We start from the raw sequence: 24,507 nt of genomic DNA, 5'->3' as shown, positions 1-24,507 counted from the left end.
CACTCACCAACTGTCCCTTCTAAATTAGAAGGGAACCACTGAATTTTTACTGTCACAGGTGACCCTGACCATGTTTTGGCATGCTCCAAACACTACTCAAGCACCAGTACTCACCAGCAGCAAAGGTGATATAGTTAAGACAAGACTAAGACAAATGGCTGCACCTAATTGTGTTCAAGGAACTGTTCTGAATAACCTTATGTGTGACCTCCTTAAAACAGAGACCTGCATTAATATTTTAGAGGTCTTTAAAAGTGTCAGTATTAGTACACGTCTGTTTTACCAGTATCTTAATACTGCCAGATTTGCATACTGATCTCAGTATTTGTGAAGCAAATTCAGTGTATGAAATGTGTACTTAACACCTGTGGGACACATGCATATTACATGTGTATAAGCATACAATGTGGACGTATTTCATTTCAGGCAGATCAATATTAATTTAAGTGTCTGTAAGTCCTCCCACACCAATTTCTCATTTTGTAGCTCAAGACCTCTCAAGTCAGTCTGCAATACAGATCTTTCAAGTCTGACTTCATCAGCTGCAATTTTTCGTATTTGATGAGAAAGACTTGTGTGGCTGAAAGGAAACCTATTCAATTATTGTCCCACTTATTTTCAGTGATTCAGTGTACCAAAAATTCCAATCAAAGTGGAATTACCAGACATGCAAATGAAGCACATAACATTTTCTACCCGGCTATTGGTATTTTTTTTTAAGAGAAAATATATGCAAATGAAATAAGAACAGAGGGGAATTTTCATTTAACAATTTGACAGAAATTAGCACATTTGCTGTACTGTTACCAAGACCTGTCCCGGCTATGAAATTTTTACAGCAGGTAAATGTAAATTTGTGATCAACAATCTTTTTAACAGCTCAAAACTTTCCACTCCTTGTACCCAGTACAAGATGACGCAGTAGAAGACACAGCTCTTAACTGAATTTATCAGTTTTTCAGCCTGGAGAAGAGAAGGCTGTATAGAGACCTCATAGCAGCCTCCCAGTATCTGAAGGGAGTTTACAAGGATGCTGTAGAGGGACACTTCATCAGGGCTGTAGCAATAGGACAAAGGGTAATGGGTTTAAACTTAAACAGGGGATATTTAGGTTGTATCTAAGGAAGAAGTTCTTTCCTGTGAGGAAATGGCATGCGCAAGGAAGTTGTGAATGCTCCATTCCTGGTAGCGTTCAAGGGCAGGTTGGACAGGGCCTTGAGCAATCTGGTCAAGTGTGAGGTGTTCCTGTCCATGGCAGAGGGATTGGAACTAGATGATCTTAAGGTCCTTTTCAACCCAAAACATTTTATGATTCTTGGGTGATATGGTTTAGTGTGAGGTGTCCCTGCCCATGGCAAGGGGGTTGGAACTTGATGATCTTAAGGTCCTTTCCAAGCCTAACTATTCTATGATTCTGTGATTCTGGAATTCTATGGTCTGACCCTAGACAAGCAAAAAAAACCAATTTTTTTTTCCCTGTATTCGTGGATGATATCACAGTTATGTACATCCCCATATACTTTGTGGGAAACTTTCTCTTAATTACAAGCTTTTCATAAAACTGTATTTGAGATAGTCACAGCTCATCCTGGTTGTTACCCACTTTTTGATTCCTTATACAGTCTGAGCATGAAATGAAACAAGAAAGCCCCCAGTTGGTTGAGACTTGAAATAGCCTCTGTGATTTGTATGCACTGGCTCTAAAGCCCATTCTGGCAGTTGGATGGTGACTGACAGCTGTCAAAATTTGGTATCTAAGCATCACATCAGATCAAGCTGGATTGCTGGGGCAGAGCTGCAGTTTGAATTTTGAAGTATACTTCTCATGTAATTCCAGCTTCTTTAATGGTCACTGTACTTGACAATGACTGATGCTGTGAGCCTCTTCCTTCTGGGGTAAACCCCAGACTTTCACTTGGCTAAGTCAGTCTATTCCGGAGCACTCTGTACACTCCCCTATTTCTATCACCTCTCATTAGAGCATAGATTTTTGATTGCTTTTAATAGTATACACTTCCTTCTCTCGTCCTCGGACACCATTGTCATTTCCTCTTCACAGGCTTTGCTTCTGCATTCTCAAGCTGTATTTTGGGACATCCTAAGCATATCACCAGTTGTTTCAATCCTTGTGGAAGCTCTCCTGATGTAATCAGAGAAATCAGTCCACCCAGAAAATCCACAAAGCTGGATGTGACCGCCTTCAACTTTCTGGGAGGAGTTCACAGAATCATTGTCTCACTCCTTGCCAGAATCTACAAACTACAGTACCTTATCAACCACTGATGGACCAATTCTGTGACACCGGTCCTTATGAGGAAAGGTATCAAGAAACAAAACCCTTTCCCTGGAGAAGAATGCTGCTCAATCAGCACTACAGCTACTTACTAGCACCTTCATGATGCTGTTGGTCATAATAACTCTTTAAGTTATTAAAATTCTATTAAGGGTTAAAAATATGGCATATGTTGACAGCCAACACTCCTCACCAACAGGAAAGACACGTTGCTGTGGGGCCCAGATCTCAGCTTCTCCTTCGCTGCAGCTGTCTGTGGATAGCAGCTAATTGTATCCACTTTTTAACCTCGAGGATAACGTCTGGAGGGGACCAAGTGCCACAAGCATACTTTTTTTTTTCCCAACGGTCATTTCCTCTCTGGTGTAACTTGCATGACAGCATGTGACAAGCAGAAATTAATGGGGACACTGCTGTGCCAATACCTCTTGAATTGCTTTGACACTGGCTGCAGGCTGCCTGTTTGGCCACCCAGCCAAGACCTCACATGAAATGTGGCAAGGGGCCCACAGCTCTATTCACTAACAAGCCAGCTGGTCAGTGATTAGAAAGCTGAAACAATGCTGTGCACATACATCAAGAAAAATGCTTTACAAACAGCTTTGGACTTCAGAGGTAAAGTCTCCTAGAAGAGGTAATCTGTAAATTTATCATCTGGGGACTGCTACCTTCAGCTAACACTACAGATAACGTGGAAAGTCCTGGAAGATGACTGTCCTACACTGTCACCTGAGCAGAAGAAGGGCTAATCTCAGAACAAAGACTAACATCTCAACATGCTCAGTATAATGTGCAAACAGCTTAGACCACATGGACTATGGTCCAGAGGAGCATTCAAATTATGTAAATACACTGGGATTTATGACAGACCACTCTTCCTAATGGTCTATCAACACCTTAGCGAGATTATTGACATTTCTGCAGAAATTCTCCCTGGATTTGGCTGCAGTATACCATCAAGAAGGATGACATTTGTTTATATGCTGATACGTAACAGAGTATGAGACTAGAAGCATCCCAGGGGATTTAAATGACCAGATCTCCTACATCCATGGTAGCGTTGATCATTTCAGCCAAGCTTTTTTGAACAGCATCCACTAAAAGTCATAGGTTCTTTATGAAACACCTGCATGGCAACAAGAAAATAAGTCATGCTTTTTTTGAACCATGAAAAAGAGCAGTCAAACGGATCCTACAGATTAGAGACCCCAAATATCATTTAAAATCGGTAGGGCTTGGGCACCTAATTTTCATGGCTCCCTTGAAGTTACAAACTCTGTCCAGCAATTTTGAATAGAAAAAACTTGTTTAAACTTATCACCAGCATGCTCTGTTTCCTGATATACACATATCAGGACATATACAGATACATATGAGCTCAAGGCACTGTAAAAGAGGCTGGCAAGACAGCAGTCACTTTGTGAATAAGAAACTGGGGTTAATGTAGATTTTGGACTTTAGGCCTCATTAATTTTGACTGTTTTCATTACAAAAATCTCTAGGAATTCAGCATAGTCATGAACAGCACTTGCATGCTAAGGAAGAAGATGGCCTTATATTAGGCCCAGCTAAAGTCCAGTGAAGTCACTGGGACTGTCAATTTTCAAAGATCTGATTTGGTCCCACTGCTTTTAAGTATCTCCGTTCTCCTCCCACACTCATCAGGTTGAGCAGGACCTTCAGAAAGATGCAGCCAACCTTCTCTGAGACAAACCTGTCAGCGTGACACCAGACATTGAAATACAGCTATTCTCTAGAGTTAGACACTCCTTTAATAAATAGTTAACAGTTTTCATTAAATATGTGAAGGGAAGCAAGAAGACAATCTCTTCCAAATCCCTCCACGGAATACATAATAAACAAAGCTCAGTTTTGCACTTTTTAGAAACCACTCTTCAATGATTTTTTTGGTTGCCATGTACTTGCATGGCAGAAGCATTATGATGCTCGTCAGTGCCGTACACTGGCTCAAGACCAGGGTGAATTACTACCCAAGTTCTAGTTACAGGAGTTCATTTAACTTTGCTGCCTCTCTTGCTCCATATTATAAATTCAGGGATAATGGTTAACTACTTCATGAGTGTTTCAAAGATTAACTGGTTAATGTTTGTTAAGTACTCCAAAGATCTAGCATTTGCTTTCATTCTAAAGGCATGACAACCTTGAAGAAAGGCAAGGATAAGCAAAAGAAGAAAGATTTCTTGGATGTAAGTTATGGGTGGAAATGGGCTTCAAGAAAGAGCTGAAAGGGTACAGTGGCCTACTGGAACCAGCTTGGCAGGAGCCCCAATCCAAGACTTGTACATACAGCTTTGCAATGCTGTTATAGCATTGTATGGTCAAAATAGGGATGAGAATCTTACTGATGCCTTAGCACACCTAAATCAAAAGTAGGGAACAAGACAATTGTTTTTTTTGACAGCGCTCAGCAGATTGTGTTCTTCTACATATTCACTGTAGCAATTCATTTGCAATTCTATTATGCTGAATTAAAAAATCCATAGCTCTTGAACCAAGAGCATTACAAGGGAAACAGGCACTTTATCCTACAGCCAAGCCATAGTGAAGAGGTCTTCCAAGAGGAGCCAAGCAAGTGCACAAGACCTTTTGTTTTCACAAAAGCATGAGAAATTTGCTGACAGCACCAGACGAGGGGAACGACTGCTTATTCCCTTCCACTCGCATGGTCCATCAACTTTCTTTCTTTTATTTTAAAAGTAGGGTTTACTTTAAAAAGCAGAATTCCCTACCTTTTCCTTCCTTCTTTCCTCCCTTCATGCACCCTGTTTCCCTTTTCTGCCCCATCCCCAGTTGTGACCCTTCTCTCCTTCACTGCACCCCAGTCCACTCTGCCATCTCCTCTCCCACTGAACTCACTCTCAGGCCTTGTGGTCCTACTCCACCTCTTTGGATTGCTGCCTCCCACAGACCAGGTGATTACTGAGCAAGGTAGGTCAGCAGAAGATGCCAGCTATTAGCATCAGCAGCTCATCTCGGATTTCTGATATAATAAACCTTAGTAAGTAGTGATAATGCCTAAGATATTTGCTGTGCCTGCAGTGGTGGGAATGGTCCCACACATCTGAAGAGTCTCTCTGAAGTTCTATGGGCCATAGCCCCTCCAGTTCTGATCAAAATGACACTGATTTACATTAGTGTAAACTAGAGTAAACTTTGCCTTGTTTTCATTTGAACACTTGACTGGTTCTTAAAAAAGCAGGCATCTTCAACACAATGAGTGATGAGCCTACTTATTTCTCAGTGTTAGGACAACAGACAAGAATCAGCACTGCTTTGGGGAAGAGGGTGAGGCTTGGGGATGGAGAGAAAGGTGTAACATGACAGCCGTCAGTCTTCCTGGGAGGGGAGAAGATTGCCTCCAGTATCTTTTGAAAGTAAAGTCTCACAAATGAGCGTGACAAATGTAGCTTGTGACATATGCATCACTGCTTCTCAAAAGGGTAACTTGTGACAAGCAAAGAAGTATGCTGTTTATTATGTAAGCCAATCTGGAAAAGAAAACAACATGTCTTCTTGTGTATCTTCACTGTAACCATTCATAGAAAACCTATGAGGAGGAAAGTACCTACAACCTAAACTGGAGCACATATGTTTGTGCTTTGCTGAATCAGGCCCTAAAAAGGTAAGTCTTTTGTTTTCCCTATCAACAACAAAAATATCTACAAAATATGCAATACAGTATCAAATTCTATATTATTCCAAAATGACAGTCAATTAAGTATAAACAAACTGTATCTACAGAAGGGCAAGTGAGAGAGGCTAGGGATCACTATCAAAGGACTTCTGTTTTCTTTTGTTTATTAAATAGCAACTGTATTATTTACTGCAGCTTTGCAAGCTAGTGAGCAGCTGGGTGTAACACATGTCCATGCTGTGTAACCTCTCCTTATGCTTCGTTAGATTCCTTATCAGGACCAGAAGAAAAGAAATCTCTCTGTTATGCTTTTCCTGTGGCAAAGGAAAAGACAAGATGATGACTTTCCAGCTCATTTCACTTGTACAACATTCTCATCAATCACCATGGGGTAGGTCTTTGTTATTTTCACTGAAGGACTGTTCTTAGTTTTCTGTCACAATAAAGCATGACTCCACTAATTAGCAAATCAAGGTTACCTCCACCACATTTGCAAAAGAACAAGATGCAAACATAAGACTAAAGCTACTTCTGAAATACTTTCCAAAGCCCCAGTTTCACAGACATAAACCTAAGTTGAAATAGGTCTAAATTCTCTGCACTGAAATGAAGGTTAAAATCTGAAACACTCAGAGTAGTTGAGGTAAGGAAGCTAAACTAACCATTTCATCAAGAACCAAAAGTTTTCTGCTTGTTTTGCGACTTTCTGCTCCAGAAACCAAGCAAAGAAACTGTGGTTTATTTTTATTTTAAACTCCCTGTCAAGTATGCATCTCTTTGCAGTTTTGGTTCACTAAAGCCCACGCAGCTTGGCCTCTATTCCCCCTTTCCTATGTCTTCAATAAGCCCTATAGACATCAGCAGGAATTACATGAGCAAACAAAAAGCAAGAAAGGGATATATTCTAATCAACACAAAACCCTAATAAAAAATGCTTTTTAAGATGGTTTCTCCTCCTTTAACTTCATTTTTATATGTCTTTTCCTTTTTGGTCTGTGTTGCTCCTCACCGAATGACAGTTATACACAACATACTATTGTAATAACAAGCATATGGCTCAGAGATCGCTGTTGACTTTCTCAAGTCTCAAATTAGACACTTTTATTTAAAATACATGAAAGACATCTGTATACTCTTTCATTAAATGCATTTTACATTTGTAACATCCTACGTATTCTCTTGGAACCATTTCCATTAAGATGCCGACTCTGGGTTTGGATAGCAAGCATTTCCTTTGTAACACTGAGGGAGGAGTGTGTTACTGTCAAAACTTCTCTCTAAAAAGTCCTTGCTAAAATATTTACCCTGCTTGTCAGAACAGGAATATCTGCAGCTAATTCCAAATGAAAGAATATTTTAGAATGAATCATAAACTAGATGTTAAAAAAAGGCAACACTGCCATTCCAGTGCCCCTTCCCTGCTGTAAAACTAAACGAAAAATGACTCTGTGTTTGCACGCACACAATATTGTAACATTTTGGAGACTTCCGAGATTCCTTAATTGTAGTTACGCAACAGAACTGTCATACCCTAAAACAAAGGACAAACATTCAGCAGCTGAATTTATTGGCTTGGAAATGAAATGCTCTTAAGAGATGGCTAACATGTCTTCTTGATTATTTTTGGCATTTTAAAGTTACAGTGCAATGCTTCCTAATGCACAGACCAAAGAAGTGGGACATTTCAGAAATACTTAGAATTTTTATGGCGCTGTTTGTAAATTCACATATTTAGCAACACAGAAAACTGCTGAGCAGTAACTTTGTTTGCAGTTAAGCCACTAATTTCAATGCGCCCTTTATGGTATAAGACACTGTTCAGTATTAATAAAGATATAATGCGACATAATGTTATAATGTGCTGGCTTCTAATGAGCTGGCCACAATCGTAAAAAACAGCTGCTTCTTTTAAGTGGGTATTCTCAAGGGTCACGATTTTCAAAGAAGACAAATGGGAAAATTCTGTGGCCAGAACAGTTATGGTATTAATGAAAAAAGAAATAAACAAACCAGTCTGTCAAACCTGTGATCCTCCGAAACCCTTTTCCAGGACTGAGTCAGATTACTGCAATGACCAACTATGACACACTTTTGTGAATAGTCAGGATTTGGGCTCCAAAGGCACAGACACTGCTTACACGTTAAGTTTTGAGGGAAGACTGCTTCCTCACTCTGACAAAGCATTTAAACACAAGCAAATGCGTGTTTATGACTAATCTGAGACTACAGAAACAATGGTTGCAATTCTTCTTTAACCCTGGAATATATCAGGTTATAGTACAGGATAACAACTGATTCTCCTCTGTTAGCTCCTCTACTTCACAGTCTTTCAACCCCACTTCTAAAGCTGGATCAATCTGTTTACATAAAATTAAGCAGAAGCTTAAGTCCTTTGCTGGAGCAGAGCCTCTGCTCCCTTTGGGGTTTCTTCCTTAAGGTCTACAGTCGAGCCATAAGGTTCAGGTATATATTCCAGCATAAGTTTAAATATTTTACGTATGCTGACATCAGTGGTAGTATTGTATAGCTGTAACAATAACAGAGAAGTAAAAAGGACCTAAAATACTGATGTTTATGAGTCTTTGGATAAGGCTTCCAACCAAAAAATTAAGGACAAATTTGATCTAGGAGCTAAAGCCATCGTAATTTGCCCTTAATTGCAAACTTTGGAGGAAAACAAATGAAAGGCTGCTTGCTAACTGATGCTAATAGCATTGCACCACATGCGCCCCTGGAGGAACCCGAAGAAGCCCACAATTAGACGACAGAAGAATCTGACCGATATTTGCGCTCTGGGGTACCGACATGGGCAAATATTACAAAACCATGTCTGTTTTATTAGAACTACAAATAAATTACTCATTTTAATTTCCAAATATTTTCCCCTGCTGTCGCACCAAGAGAAAGCAACAAACAGTATTTCTGTTATTTTTCTCGCGTTTCCATTCTAAATTTTCTGTCTTCTGGCAGCTGCTTGCAAACTTACTAGTGATGTGTGTCTTTGTTTAGACTTATTAAAAAGAAGGTTATTCTCAAAATGGAAGAAATCTCATTTTATCCCACTTTGAAACTTGAGGAACCTGTAACATGAACCATCCACTGATTACAGAGCACTAATATATGAAAGAAGCAGTTGTGTAAATGTGTGAAGTGGCTGTGGTGGGGAAACAGCAGAGAACAGGAGAAGCACGATTTTAGACAAATAATGCTTTTGTAGGATCTGATTATCATGACTCATGTTTAACAAGGTATTGTGGAAATGCCAGCCAAAAAGGAGGGCCTATTACGGTGAGCCCTTATACAGTCAAGGGTTTTCATGCAGCCTCTTCCATTAAAAGCTTACAAATAAAATGGACAAGACAGACCCCAGGTGGAGAAATGGTGTGACAGTTTCATGACATTACTTTTTTTATGGGAGTAGAGTCAGTTAGGAGGGAATAAGCAAAATCGACAGAGAAGAGATGGACAGAAAAATTCTGGAGGGAGGGAAAGAACCAAAGATTGCTATATATTGTAAATACAGAGTAGAAGTGAGGTGAAAAAATGAAGATGGAAGGGAAGGATGGAGGAAAGACCTGGGAAAAAAATGTGATTTAGCACAGGCAGTGAACGTGGAGTTAAAATCACTGAAAGCTCTCTGAGTGTCAGAGGTTTTGGCTTTGGTTGCTCCAGCAGCTGAGGGTAGCTGGCTGATGCCACTGGCTGGTGCTTCTCTGCCCTTTTGCTCCTGAGGGCCAGAGGACGGGAAGCTAGAAGGAACCATGTGTGTTCTGGTATCTGCAAGGGCAGGTGGGATGGAGGGTCTCCAGGTGACTGATCTGACACACCAGGTCAGAAAGAGAGGCGCAGCCCCAGCTGGGACCCATTTTACTCCTTCCCTGTGACTGTAACAGCCCTCATTCCAGCTTGGCTGTATCTGATAATGAGCTGAAACATAAGCCTATAGGATGGACTCTAGGAATCAGCAGAAATACATTTGTGCATATTATACACATGTATGTGTATGTGCAGTATGACTTCACATGTACACATATAAAATAAATAATCTACACCAAAGCACTCCCTAGACACAGGCGAAAAATTGGTGCTATCCCTTCTGTGTTCTTGAACTGTTGATTATTCTCTAAGCATCTGAGTTGCCAGTTCTGGCTTCTTTTGGCTCACATCTATTTTGAGATCATGAACTTCATAGTAGAGTGATGACCATCAAGTTTCCCATTCCCTTTCTACCACCTGCTCAAATAGATACATTCTTTCTGCAAATATGCCAGAGGACTTTTACAATAATTGTATGTATATATGTATGTCTTTATGTGCCTATATAAATATAAATAATTTTTAAATTCTTAAAGCTAATTTTATGTTGTAGATATGTGAACATGCAATACAAAAAAATTCCACCCCATCCATTTGTATGGGATGTTGCTCTCCGGCATAAGCTAAATACGTCTGTTACAGAGGAAAAGAAACAAACTCTACATATCTTGATTAAATCAGTGTGCCAATAAAGTAACATGCTTCAAACTGATTTTTATTGTGGGATGAAATAACCTGCCTATTCACTGGCATATAAGCACTGCATGTAGTTAGTGCAAGAGTATTAAATTTCTCTTGGGGTGGAATAGAGAAAACAGTTTTATAACACGTAATCTGTTTACTATATTGTCTTCTATCAGCGATGAGTTGTCTGTGGCCAACTTAGAATCATAGAATAGTTAGGGGTGGAAAGGACCTTAAGATCATCAAGTTCCAAACCCCTGCCATGGGCAGGGACACCTCGCTCTAAACCATATTACCCAAGGCCTTGTCCAACCTGGCCTTGAACACTGCCAGGGATGAAGCATTCACAACCTCCCTGGCCAACCCATTCCAGTGCCTCACCACCCTAACAGGAAACAGTTTCCTCCTTATATCCAATCTAGACTTCCCCTGTTTAAGTTTGAACCCATTACCCCTTGTCCTACCACTACAGTCCCTAACGAAGAGTCCATCCCCAGCATCCCTACAGGCCCCCTTCAGACACTGGAAGGCTGCTATGAGGTCTCCACGCAGCCTTCTCTTCTCCAGCCTGAACAGTCTCAACTTTCTCAGCCGATCTTCATATGGGAGGTGCTCCAGTCCCCTGATCATTCTCCTGGTCCTCCTCTGGACTTGTTCCAACAGATCCATGTCCTCCTTATGTTGAGGACACCAGAACTGCACACAACACTCCAAGTGAGGTCTCACGAGAGCAGAATAAAGGGGCAGGATCACCTCCTTCGACCTGCTGGTCACGCTCCTTTTGATGCAGCCCAGGATACGGTTGGCTTTCTTAATTATTTTACACTACAGCTGTATATTTGCTGTGAATAAATATGGACACTGTGTGAATATTCTAGTATAGAGAATCTGAGCTGCAGTAACTTGGCTGAGTTGGCTGAGATGGGAAATTGAGTTGGCTATCCTGGTGCAATGCTTCTTGTCCCAGATCAGCTGAGTTCAACCCTTAGAATCTAGAGTTCAACAAGAAAAAATACATTGGCCAGGTTTCCCAAGTATCTGTCTTGTCACAGTTTGTGTCATTTGGTCTCCCCTTCCACATTAAGTATAAAAATTCTGAAAAAGGGTGATGTATAGCTCTGTGGATATGCAGAAGCATAGGCGCCTTACTTCCTTCCAGTGCAGAAACTGGTAAGAAATTGATTTCTATCTGCCCCCAACTTTTGTTGATCAAGAATGGCTCTTTGAACATCTCCTCTTTATCTCACATATGCTGCAATTCGACCTTCAAATTACTTGTCAAAAATGACATATGGCTTTAAGAAAAGTTCAAAACATGGGTAAATCCAGATATTTCAGTCTATTGTTCTGCCACTGCTTTACGTACACCATAAGCTGCAACAGCTTTCTCTTAATTGCTTTAACTGTGGCATCTCATCTTTGATGAAGAGAAAGATTCTGAAAACAAGAGTGATGCTTCTGCTGATTACTGAGGTAGGATTTACTTGCAGAGCAAGTTGTGACTACACACCACCACTGAGATAAAGGAAAGCATCTTGAAAATACTCCCCCTTCCAAGGAGTGGCCACAAGCTTGCTGTGGAACAGTACAGCACTGTCTCTGACATGCTGCCTGCCATATAGACCCACTTTTACACCTGCTTGAGCATTATCCCTACCTCATGCACTCTTTCTTTCTTCAGCGGCATCAATGTCTTTTACATAGCAATTACTACCACACTGATGTTCCAACAGCAAAACTGCAGTGTCACGAATAATCCAAGAGCATCTCCAGAAAATCTGGAGCAGTAGGATCCATAAGCTTTCTTTTTGGCATCACATTAATGTCCAGCTCTGCAGAACTAGCAGAAATCAAATGAGCTGATAGCAACATTTCACTTCCGGTGTTTGTAATACTGGCATTTTGCAATGATTTGATCATAAATTCTGCTCTACCAAAGGCTCAATCTCCATCCCTGCCCACAATTCAGAATCTTTGCAGTTTCTTAATTCCCTTTGACTTTCAGAATAAAGATGATTTCTGGCCCTCCATCTATTGAAAACAATAGCTGCCTTCTGACTTCAGAAAGGATGTGTCCCTTAGAGCCCTACTGGACTGAAATGCTGCCTTGAGAGTTTGGGCCATTAAAAGAAAAGTAGGTTGAGATGTCTATTTAGAGTCCTTGACTGACATCTTTTCACAGTGACATTTCTAATTCAGTGTCATTGTTTTGAAAGGCTAAAATTATTATTTCAGGCAGGTTGCTTTCATGAATTATGCCACAATGTTGCCTGACTGCCTTTCAAACTGGAACAACTGAAAAAATGTGAAGCGCTCCAATGATTTTAAATCACTCTAGACAGGACAGAGTGATTGAAAATTACTGGAGTGCCTCACATTTTTATGAGCTCTCAGTTTGCAAGCAATGGAGGTCTAGGCAGTCCTGGGCTATAGCACTGTAAAAATCCAGCTATATGTTATCACCAATTTGAATTTGCAAATGGCAGGAATTTGAAGATATTTAACGCCACCATTATTAAAATCAGAGGCTGTACACTGACTGTATGGGAAGCAAATGATAACACCCACAACAGAGGGAACCACTACCCTTTGGAAAATATCCTCCTTTTAAGGTTTAGTTCCTCTAGAGCTGTCACTTGTGCAGGGCACCTGCTGTCTCTCCTGCAATCCTTCCACGAAGCAGTCCAAACCCCAGCAGTACCGTAACAGAGAGACCAAAAAAAAAAATTAATCTCACAATAATCTATCAGTTCAGTCCTTTTGTTGTTCATGTCTTTTTAGTGGCAACTCTTCCATTCAGAATACAGATTCCAAGCAAAATTTATTGCAAAATATTCCACAAAGAATGAGATCCTCAGCAGCTGTAAATGAGCATCATTTCACTGAAGCTAATGGATTTACACCTCAGTATCAGTTTTGGGTCTGATTCATTGTTTTTGGACTCTAAATTCCTCACTAAGTTTTGCTTCTCTCTTTACCACAAAAGTACTGACAGGAAAATGTTAGCAACAGCTCTTATTCTTAGTATCTTTCTTATTAATTTGAGTAGGCTCTTTTTTTAGTTACTTCTAACTTTGATGTTGTTAAATATGGCCACACTCTGAAGACTCACAGTACTGGTGAATCTGTTTTCCTGGAATATCTTGTGTTGTTTTCAGAACTGCATGATTGTGTGACATCTGCTCCACATCTCATACGTGATCGAGCGGGTAGGTACAACCGTGGCAGATGGCTGATGACTCACCTCACAACACCGAACACTGGTTTGCCTTCTGAGAAGCAACATCTTCATATTAATTCTGTAAGAGTCTTGCAAAGATATGACTGGTGTGCCTGGTTTGATAGCAGGTAATGTAAGTTACAGGAAATGCACAGGGATGCAACAGCTACATTTATTCTAGGACTGTGGGTAATATTTTAAAATTCAATGTATGGGTTACTATCAGATAAATCCACAAAAGGAAATTACGTCCACTGCTGTACTTTCTCAATTTTAGGCATCTAAATACTAAAACCTGGATCCCCAAATCAGAATGGAGACCTAGGCTTCCTATACGTAGGAGAAAGAGAATATCCACAGAAGCAATTCAGGAGGAATCAGGAAACACCAGATAAAAAGATACACCTTTGATTTGTGTTCCCTGTTCCAGGCTGTGGGGGAATACCATGAAGATTCACAGATCACAGACCTGGGTAGAAGGACATTCCCAGCTCTTATAACATCCCATGACAGATAAAGTATGCACCTGCTGTTATTGGAGATGTTTGTTCTGCTCCCTCCTCTGTGGACTGTCACATTGAAACAGGCCCAGCCCAGTTAGCATGTGTAGCTTGGGTATGCTAAATTTTGATCAGTTGTGAGAAAACTACTGCAAGAAGTCACAACTTTACTTATAATGACATTACCTTGTAAAGGTAACTTGCTTCTTCACTAAAAGGAAAGAAACAGGGTAACAGTTTGGTACCCCTCTTACTCTTCCAGACTCCTTGGCCAGCAGAACAAGATGACTGGGGGAACTCCACAGAACAAGATGACTGGGGGGAATTCCAAAGAGCCATTACTAAACCACTTAATTTACAGCTCTATATACCAAGCCATCACATGCATATATTAATTTAAAACTAAGTATTGTTATATACCTTGAAATAGCTTAAATCAATAAACATCAACTTGTTTGCATGCATATGATTTCCATGTTAAAAATGTAATTAGCATTTTAACAAACATATCCAGATCTTTCAGGATCAAAAACCCCATGCCAGCCTCACAAGCATCACCTCAAAATGTGACCAGCCAGCTTAAGCATGATTCAGTCCCAAAGACCAACACATCAGAATGCTTTAGTGGCCCGTTAACAATTTTTTTTAAGACTTTCTGTGGCACTGGTGTCATTCCCATTTCCACTACCCTTATGTCAACTAACAAAAGTTCCTAATGAGCCAAGTCTCTTGGACGCTCAACTGCTAATGCCATTAACATTACCAATGACCTGTGTATGACTAACAGCTGTGTCCTAAGGAAACTGAACTCATACCTTCCATTTCCACATAAACTGCTCTAATGAGTGTCCCAGGAAGAAAAGAAGGGAGGGATATGATGGCTAGAGAGGAAAGAAGGAAGACGTTGTCATTGCCGATTCTGATTCATGCCATATGGAACATATATTACAATGTCTAACAGAGCAAGCCTGGAAGGGTGAGCAAGACCAAAACCCAGTAGTTATAAGGACATATTAATCAAATTAAGGACTTGACCACAGTTCTCCTTCAAAGGTGAATGCCATGTCCATGAGTATTTGGAGTCATGTTATTCATCCCTCTAGTATACTCCATGAAAAAATAGTGGAAGTGCTTCAGCAAAAAAGATTTAAAATACCTCAGTCCAGAATAACCTGAAACTCAGTAGCCAGTTTTATAATCAAAGAAATGCATTACGGCTACAGGCAACAGGGAGAGGAAGTGAGCATGTCTGCTCCATCTCCTAGGTAGGTATTCCCGCTATCAGGCAATGCCTCGAAGGGCAACTGCCCCTCTTCTATCACTTCATGGGCACCTGTAGGTACGTTCCTAAAATACCCTGTATGGTGACTCCCACTGCAGGACTTTAGACACTAGAAAGCACTGCTGAGCAGCATTAAGACAAAAGCTTTAGTTATTTTCAAATGATGGATAAGGTTAGTTTCTCTGAACAGCTAAAGTCTGACTACTATCTGCTAAACCTAAAGAAAATCCTTAAAATGGTACCGATGTCACTTATATTCCTTGAGAGTTGGTAATTAAAATCCCTGCATGCCCCAAACCAGCAAAAGCTAAGTCTCCCTCCCCCAGATGCTATGTAATGATGGTAGTTGATTCTCACAGAAAAGATCTTTTGGGCCTGATACTTCTCTTATAGTAATTTTATGTCATTCAAGTTTTACTAACAACTGTTGAGTTTACACCATGGTGCCAAAGAGGTGTATTAGATCCTTCAAGCTATCCAGAGCTTATTCGGCTCATTTGGCACCTCTTTGTTGCTGACACATGCAGAACTTTAACAGATGGTCTTACAATACTGGCAGTTGTTTTGTACTGTGCTAGTGGTGAGGGGAAATGCTCTACACAAATTGTCTGCAATTCTGGAAAATAAATGAAGTACAAATCCATATTAACCTCAAAAGCCAAACTATAAAAAGTCAGATTAGTCATTTAACGATGTATGTGCTCTGGGTTAAATGCTCAGCTGCTGCAAAATGGCAATATTTCCCTGCAGCCAGGAGAACTATACTTTGCTTCAGTTTCTATCATGAATACCCATAAAGACTGTATCATTAGAAAGGTGTTGAAATGTATTAGGAGTAAGCCTTGAAACCCTTCCTCATGTGATCAGCCCTGACTATCAGGTAAAGTACCTCCATAAACTGCGTATTTTCACATAAACAGTGAAGCAACATGGTGCAACTCAGGTTAATCCACTCTCTCTTTTTTCCCCTGTGCCAAACAGAATTCAAGAAACGCACATCAGCTACTGTGCAAATGTTGAAATCAAGAGCAACGACCGAGTAAACAGCAATTTTATGTTTTTCCTCAGACATTTAAAAGGAGCAGTATGTACCACAAGCTGAATTTTACACTAATTTCACCTGCTGCAGCAGAGCTTGTACTGCACATAAAACACCGGGATTGCGCCTCCTTGTTTCTGTGTGGCTAAACTGTTCTCTTTTATTGTGCCAAATTATCAGATATATCAACTGGGTTGAACTAGGGAACTGTGCATGCTGAACAGTGCTTTCCAAAAGTAAATCAAACCATTTCCTTCACTAGTGTTTTACCTCCACGAAATGTATGTTCATAATGATGTTTTACAGTCTACTAGTGCAAATTCAGAACAGGCTTTTAGAAAATCACGGATGTTTTAGTCCAATCATCACCTCTTCTATTTCCTTTAAATGAAACATAGCTTGAATGATACTTAAAATTGACATTTCAGAGGCCTGGTCATTCAGTTCCCATCCATTTCAACGTATATATTTAGATAGTATGTCAGTCACCTTGTATGTTATTTCCATAATGCCAGTTACACTGAGACACAGTTCCCTAAGGTAGCTTTAAAGCCGTAAAAGGAAGTAGAACCCTAAAAGCATTATCATAGAAGAGTCCTTCAAATGCAAGAGGTGTGTTCCAGTCTTCTGCTGGGACTGAATCACAGCTGTATACATTTTATTTATTTTATCCATTAAGGTTACTTTAAAAACCATGGTTGCTGGAACTGGCTGATATCACACATCTGTGACTTTGATACAAATGAAATAATCTTCATCACTTTTATGCCTCATTTTATACTGAAAGATCAAACAACACCTAAGTTTGGAGCTGTTAACAAAAAAAGTAATAAAATACTAAAACAACTAAATTTCAGATAGGTTTCATGTTTTCTTTTCCTCCCTCAGGACTTTTGCCAGACTAAGATGACACAACATATTTCCAGAAAGCACTTTCACAAATGCAAGATTATCTGAAAGCATATATTATTTCTCCTCATGAAAAAAAAGAAAATCAAAAGAAATGTTAAGCAGACAGTCCCAATGTAGGCACATCAATCCCTCTTTCTCCTCCCAGGCACAAATATTTTGCCAAATATTTCAAGCTATGATCCCCAACATAGCACTTTCCTGGAAATTCCCAGGAGAGAAGAGGGGTTGGTATACATACTTTAGTACAAATAATGCAAGCACACCCTATCCCGGGAAGAGCTCCTCCCTTACAGATGCAGAATATGAAGCAACATGATGGGAAACCTTACCAACTTCCAGTTACTGAGTGCCTTCCCAGCTTCTACAACAAAGGTCATGGGTACCCCCTTCTTTAAGCCCCTGCTCTGCAGAGCTCACCACAGATCCATTTATAGGCGATCATTTCCTGCTCTTGGAACATATAGAAACCTTTCTGGCAAGAGGGACATGAAATTAAAGGAATCTCTTGAGGAAAAGACAGAAGGAAGTTGATAAGAGCACAGGATTCATCTTATCCATTCTAATAACATGCAGCACTTTGCCAGACACCTTCTAAGGAAGGCTCAAGTAGCCTTGGACTGAACAATTATGAAACCATCTGTCTACAGCTGCAATTAAAGGTCATTCTTAATGATCTGGAATGCTGTATTTGGTAAAACAGTAGGGATTCAGGAGATTTACAAATCTAAAAGAGAAAAAAAACCCAAACAAAACACAAGTGCAACATTTCCACAAGGAGATTACATCTGTTGGTGAATACAGATCTTCACACTCTAATTCATGTCCCAAGCTGGGCATTACTCAATTTTGATATAACAAAATCCTATGGAATCAAAACACAGTTTGTCTTTGTGATTTATCTACTTGCCTATTTAGTATTTTCTGAAATAATATACAACATTTTTCTTCTTAAATACCTTTATAGTTTCAGTAGGCACTCCAGGCTCTGGAACTTTATCCAAGTAAGTAGTCAAGTCTTGATCCACATGTTCAAACACTAACGTTAGTTTGGTCTCTCTGTCTGTTCGTGACACGGTGCACACATCAAACAATCTGTGAAGAGGAAAAGAAGAGGTAAGCACACAGGAACCAGTGTAGACATCTGTACCTTGCAGCTCATACATGTCTATTTAAATTTCTTACAGTATACAGAATCATAGAATCATAGAATGGTTTGGGTTTGAAAGGACCTTAAGATCATCTAGTTCTAACCCCCCTGCCTTGGGCAGGACAGCTCTGCCATGGGCAGTACAGGATGGCAAAAAGAGCTTTCCAAAGATAGAGCAATCTTTGAGCTCTTGATCATCAGATAACTACCGATACACCAACAATATCTCTCTTTCATGTGTGGATTCTGAAATACAGTTAAAGATTAAAAATGCATCAGCTGTTCAAAGTCAAATAGTTACCTGACAAAAAACTTTTGGGTAGAGCAACTACAGTTAATATACAAAATTATAAGATATTTATCCACATTCTATGCTGCAGCACTTAGAGTCACTTTAAAAAAGAATTGTGAGAAACATGTTTGAGAAACAGGGTGTTTGCATGCACCTTCTTCTTCCCACATAACTCCCATGCTCACCATTACACCACTTTATATCTCCTTTGGCAGGAACAGAACATTTTTGCTGATTACTCATGCAAGTTCCTGGATGCAAGGAATACCTTCATTCAGGATGCAGTCTGGAAAAAAACTTTGTGCACAAGATGCCACTGCTGAGAAAGATTTCCTCTCTCATCACTTTCTGTCATTCTTTTGCTAAAATTTCGCTATCATTTTACCTTGTTGCACAACATCAAACTAATTTGCAAAGCTCTTCATAATGTCACATTCCTGTCTGATTACTCTATTTTCTATTGTTTTCTCTATTTAATTAAGATTTCTCTCATCTTCTCCACCTCATCTACTGTCCCAGGTTTAATCACTGTTTTATCTTTTTCACAAACGTCTGCCCATCCTGTTGTGCTTGACACCTGTACTCATACCAGTGACTTTCACCATCCTTCCTCAAGTCCCACTTCTTCAAAATCATAATCAGAAACCATTTCACAGATGGAAGGATGATGTTCCCCCCTCACATACTTTACTCATGTGTTTATTCATTTAGTTTTAAATTGTACAGACCAGGTTTCCCTTCTCTCCGAAGCAAGGCAGAAAATCAATTGCGACTTTAATTACATGACAGTTGATTTAAAAAAATGTATGAATACAGTCATCAAGAAAAAAAGTCTATACAGTTCAACTGAAGAACTTACCATTGATAACAAACCAGTGTCGATACTACTGCTTATTTTGATCAACATCACAGCAGGTATGATGCCTTACTACATGTATTTTTCAACCTCTTCCTTAGAATAACTGCTTCCTTATTTTGTGCAAACTGCAGGATTTCTGATCAAGCAGTATTTTTGTTCTTTGCTGAAGGACTAGAGGCTTTGTAAACCGGATCTGTTTATACGCAGGATCTGTAGACAACAGATCACGCGCAAAGAATTGAGGGTCACTGCTTTTCAAAGAGGACATCTGACGAACAGACAAGGAGAACACTTCCTAGTGAGTTTTTACTTCTTACCTTAAATCTCAAAACACACGAGAAGGGAAACTGGCACAACTGTCTGTGAAGACTGTAATCCAGGTTTAAGAGAGCAGTATGTTCACTTTAGATGATAGAGATTTAACATGTTAAGGCCATGGTTCCACTTTAACAGCATTTCCGAAATAACCCATGGTCAGACACTTAAAAATTGTTTATTAGCTACCAAGTTTTGCAAATGGATGAATGTGTGTTCCTTTTAGCTTGAAGAGGTTGTTCAGTGGGAACTGGAGTTACAAAATACAGAGGGACTGCTACCCTACCTCCAGGGTACCGTTTTTGACTAGAAGACAAATCTGTACTTAATCTGTAATCATCATATGAACAAATATTAATTAAATTATTATGGTAACACAGCGACTGTAACAGCAAATGTCTCGGCACATTTCTCATAAAGATAAATATTGTTCTCTTTGCTATTCCCTTAATGGGGTGTACACAGAAGATAGATGTCCTGTACACAGTAAATCAGTTTTGTGAAAAGTCACAAACCTTCCTGAAAAGTGCAATTTGCTGGTATTTGGCTGGAGGTTAATAATCTGCAATATATTTATATAAATCAATGTGGAATGTAGCCGGACTGCCTATAACCCCAACACATGCAAATAGAGAGGAGCCAGACAGGTCTGAACATCTGAACATAAACACTGGAAAATATTTCCAACTGTATGATTCCTTTGTGTTGACCTATATTTACCTAAAAATGTTCTAAAACACCTTTTTTGCCAGGTATTTAATACACTGGCAGGATTATCTTTTCAACTATAGCAGAATTATAATTCAAGAAAAGAAGGAAAAAAGATTTCGCTGTATAGAATATAGAAGGAACATGTAATTTCCAGCTCATTGTGGAGGAAAATGCTGATTCTCTGTTTAATTCTTCTGTATGTGGCTTATTTTGATTCTGGCATTTTCTGGCACAGCAAAATAAAGAACTCAGAGGAGTGCAATTCCAGTCACCTATTATTAAGTAATAATTTTATCACTGAGTAATAATATTATCTTTCCTACTTATACACCCTTTATTTGAAACACTAAAAGCTTTACTGTTAATAATAAAAACTCCAAATCCTGCACGAGGCTGGGTGGAAGCACATTGTGATTACTCACAAAAAAATACAGCTTCTGCCTCAGAAAGACAATAATTTAAAGCACAGTTTGTATGAATCTGTGATGTTACAAGAAACAACATCTGGCCCTGCTCATGCTCAACATTCTGCAAATAGAATGAGAAAGACACAGCGTATTTATTTAGTACTTTCCATAGTAATAAAAATACTTCTAATGAATTATATTCTTTCATATCCACTGTGAGAAAGTAATCCATGACGTTGTCTTCTTTACCTAGAACATCTCTGCTGTCTACAGTGAACGTCTCTCAAGCTACTTCCTCATGATTTTCTGTATGTGACAGGTTAGTTTTGCATGTGATTGACCCTCTAGAACAGGCAACAGTAAAAGGCCTCTGATTTAAATAGTTACTATGTGGACGCTATCCTAAGTGAAGTAAATGTACCTCAATTAATACAGGATTTCCATACTGAACACTTTGTAAACACAAGCCCTGCCCTTCTATTGTACTTACAAAAGAAGCGTTTGAGTTATTTGATTAAAGTCAGATCCGCTATGGGAAATCCTGCAAGTATTTAACAAGATGTTTGGCTGGGAGTCATACACCGCCTGATGTGTGGATCTGAACTGGAACATTGTTGAACAGACACTTAGGGAGTACCTGCACTCTAATGCAGACATTTTTCCAAGTTAATGGAAAGTAAAAAGTTACAAGCAAAAAAGTAATTATCAGCTACAAATCTATGTCTCTCTTTTACGTGTCCAGCGTCCAGTGCCCAGTGGATCTTACTGTAACCTAGCAGAATGCCTGCCTTTATACAAAAATACTGTTTTTTTTGAATGCAAAAAAATAGATGATGCATGTTAATGTCTCCATAGCTTTTTACAACAAGTAATACGACAAATACAACCTCAGTTTATCTTAATTTTACAATATACAGGCTGAATGCTTAATGTTTTTATAAGAAGACACAGTTACGCCAATTCCTGTGAAAACTATTGCATTTACTGACTGGTACTAATTTGGTAACTGCTTCTGGAAACTCCTTAAATGTTACTGTACTTGCTCTTGGGATTCTCTGAGACCTGCTATAAAGTTACCCCCTTCCACGCAGAATAAACAATATTTTCCTGAGCAAACTTAGATAACAACGGAGATCAAACCCGTCAGCCCAAGCCGCCTGCAAGAAACAGTAAAAATCAGATCTGAATGTAAGACCTGAAAAACTCTAGGACATAAGTTCTCTTGGCTTGACAGATGAGTAAGTACATCTGGAAAATTAGCTAGATCATAGTCAAAGGGAAGACCAAAGAATTAGATACTTGCTGCCAATGCATCCAAAGGCTGTTATTTTTATTGCATTAGGACTAATCCAATGTGAACACATATCCCTCTACTTTGCTGGTCACTCACAGCACTGAACAAAATTACAAACCTTGCGCTCTAAAGTTATATACAGATTTACTTCAGTTTTCTTGGGAACAGCGTCTTCCTAGCAAGAGTTGCTTCCTGGTTTATGTGTGACGGAGAAAGAGAACTAGAACCACTGATTTATGAGTAGGAGAAATGTTTTAAGATGACTGTGATGTGGTAAGTAGTGGCACAGTAATATGCTAAAGCTCTAAGATTTCATAAGTCTAGACAGAGACTGAGATGGAAGGAGTTTGGTGGTCTCAACCTAACTCCGGAAGGTATTTATCCACATGACAGAAAACCAGCGTAGAATTTATGTATGATTGACAGCGTTTACCCAACCACCACAAGACTGGGACACCAAGACTGTCACAGGTTATGATTGAGCTTTATTGACAAATACGTGAGGGGAGCCTGAACAGGTTCTGTTTTCACTGCCTTTGGCTCAGGTTAATCCTGCTAGTCATAATTTTCAAGGGCACAGAAAATTTCAGCCTCTCATACCTACAAGCATTGAAGAGTATCAGTTAGGCATCCTTTGAGTCCAAATTTCAGCAGCAGCCTTAGACTCTTCTGTTCTGTGGAAGCCACACAGCAACAAGCTCTTCGTTCACCCCAACATCTTAAACTACACACTCCTTGAAAAAAGACCCAGGTTTCCCTGTACTTCTAATATTAACTACCATCTCCTTTCTTGTCTTTGAACAGGAAAGAGACTCTTCTAACAGAAACCAGACTCTTATTGGAATCACATATACCCAATGTATTGTAATAAAGGGGTCATATTTCAGGTGAAGAAGACAATAACTGGGCAAGTGCAGTGGAACATATGCATTACAAGAATCATTTTCCACATAGCAAAACAGGAAATAGAACTTCACACTCTAAAACATATGACAGAACTCCCTCGCTTTGTTCAGGACAGGCTGCTTTGTCTCACCTTAATCAGCAATCACCTACTCCTCCATGTCTCTGAAAGCTGGTATTTCAGACACAGATTTTTCTTGCTCAAAGAAGTTCTAGTGAAGCCCTTTTAGATGAAAAAAGAGTGCATGCAGATGAGCGAGCTACTAAATTTGAGTAGCTCGCATTTAAGTGCATTTTGGGAAATAACATTTGTAAAACCACGTAGTAATGCAAGACCTACGTTCCATTCTCAAAAGCATACAGAATCTTCAGGAGCCCCTCTTCTTGTCTTCTGAAGAAACTTCTTTCAGGCAAATAGAAGAAAAGGGCAGAACAGAACATCAGATAAAATAAATGAATTTATGTAGGACAAGCAGATGTTATACAGATAGATGTTTCCAACTCTGCAGTCACTCATTCATTATCTGCTGGGTACAGAGCTACCACAAAGAAGCAACTGCACAATGAAAGCAAGACAGCAGAAAGTCCTATCCTGGAGACCTACACCAGCAGAGCCCAGCCAATATTCCTGCTTATAGCCCACTCACTCACCAGGGAGGTTTAAGGGAAGGAAGGGGACATTAGGATGACAAGGCAATCGTTCATCTGCAAGCTGAGCTTTGTGCAGTAATTTTTTCCAGTCTCTCTCCCTTTCTGACTTGGAAAAATTATTTAAAATACTCAGCTGTATAAAAGAGGTTTTTGTTCTTTAAGTGTGTGTGAGGAAGGGAGACAGAGAAAGTGACAGAGAGAAATAGATGCTCTTGAAAGTGAAGCAAATAGCACTGGCTAAAGTCCGATAGTGTGGGCTGACTGGGCAAGCTTTCAACGCTCAGTACCGACTGCAGCCCTGACCTGCAACACCCCTGCTCTCCTGCGCTGGGCCCCACTCAAGCAACGACGAGCCCTGGTGCCAGACTGAATGGTTTTGTGATGCAGACAAATGTCTCCTCCGATGAAACCACCAAAGCTAATTTTCATTTTCAAAAGAAGCCAAGATTTGTGCCCAAAAGATGAAAAGGCCAAGTACATGTACTCACTGTGCCACCCAAGTCACTAAAAATGCAGTTGTTAAGAGC

The 24,507-nt window shown here is 39.7% G+C and overlaps 1 protein-coding gene across 3 annotated transcripts in view; it reads right to left on the bottom strand.

The window, feature by feature from the left end:
* CDK6 (cyclin dependent kinase 6) overlaps nt 1-24,507 on the bottom strand; it is a 123,988-nt gene that overhangs the window by 74,544 nt on the left and 24,937 nt on the right. For all 3 annotated transcript variants that reach the window (XM_061350105.1, XM_061350103.1, XM_061350104.1), the window contains exon 3: nt 18,358-18,493. In XM_061350105.1, coding sequence (XP_061206089.1) covers nt 18,358-18,493 — 136 coding nt within the window. The remainder of the gene's footprint in view (nt 1-18,357; nt 18,494-24,507) is intronic.

The sequence above is a fragment of the Neopsephotus bourkii genome, unplaced genomic scaffold (assembly GCF_033783945.1).
Source record: "Neopsephotus bourkii isolate Nb327-2 ecotype Australia unplaced genomic scaffold, CSIRO-AGI_Nbou_v1 NB_479, whole genome shotgun sequence".
NCBI lineage: Eukaryota > Metazoa > Chordata > Aves > Psittaciformes > Psittacidae > Neopsephotus > Neopsephotus bourkii.
The sequence above is the reverse complement of the archived record's forward strand: the minus strand, read 5'-3'. Positions and strand labels throughout refer to the sequence as shown.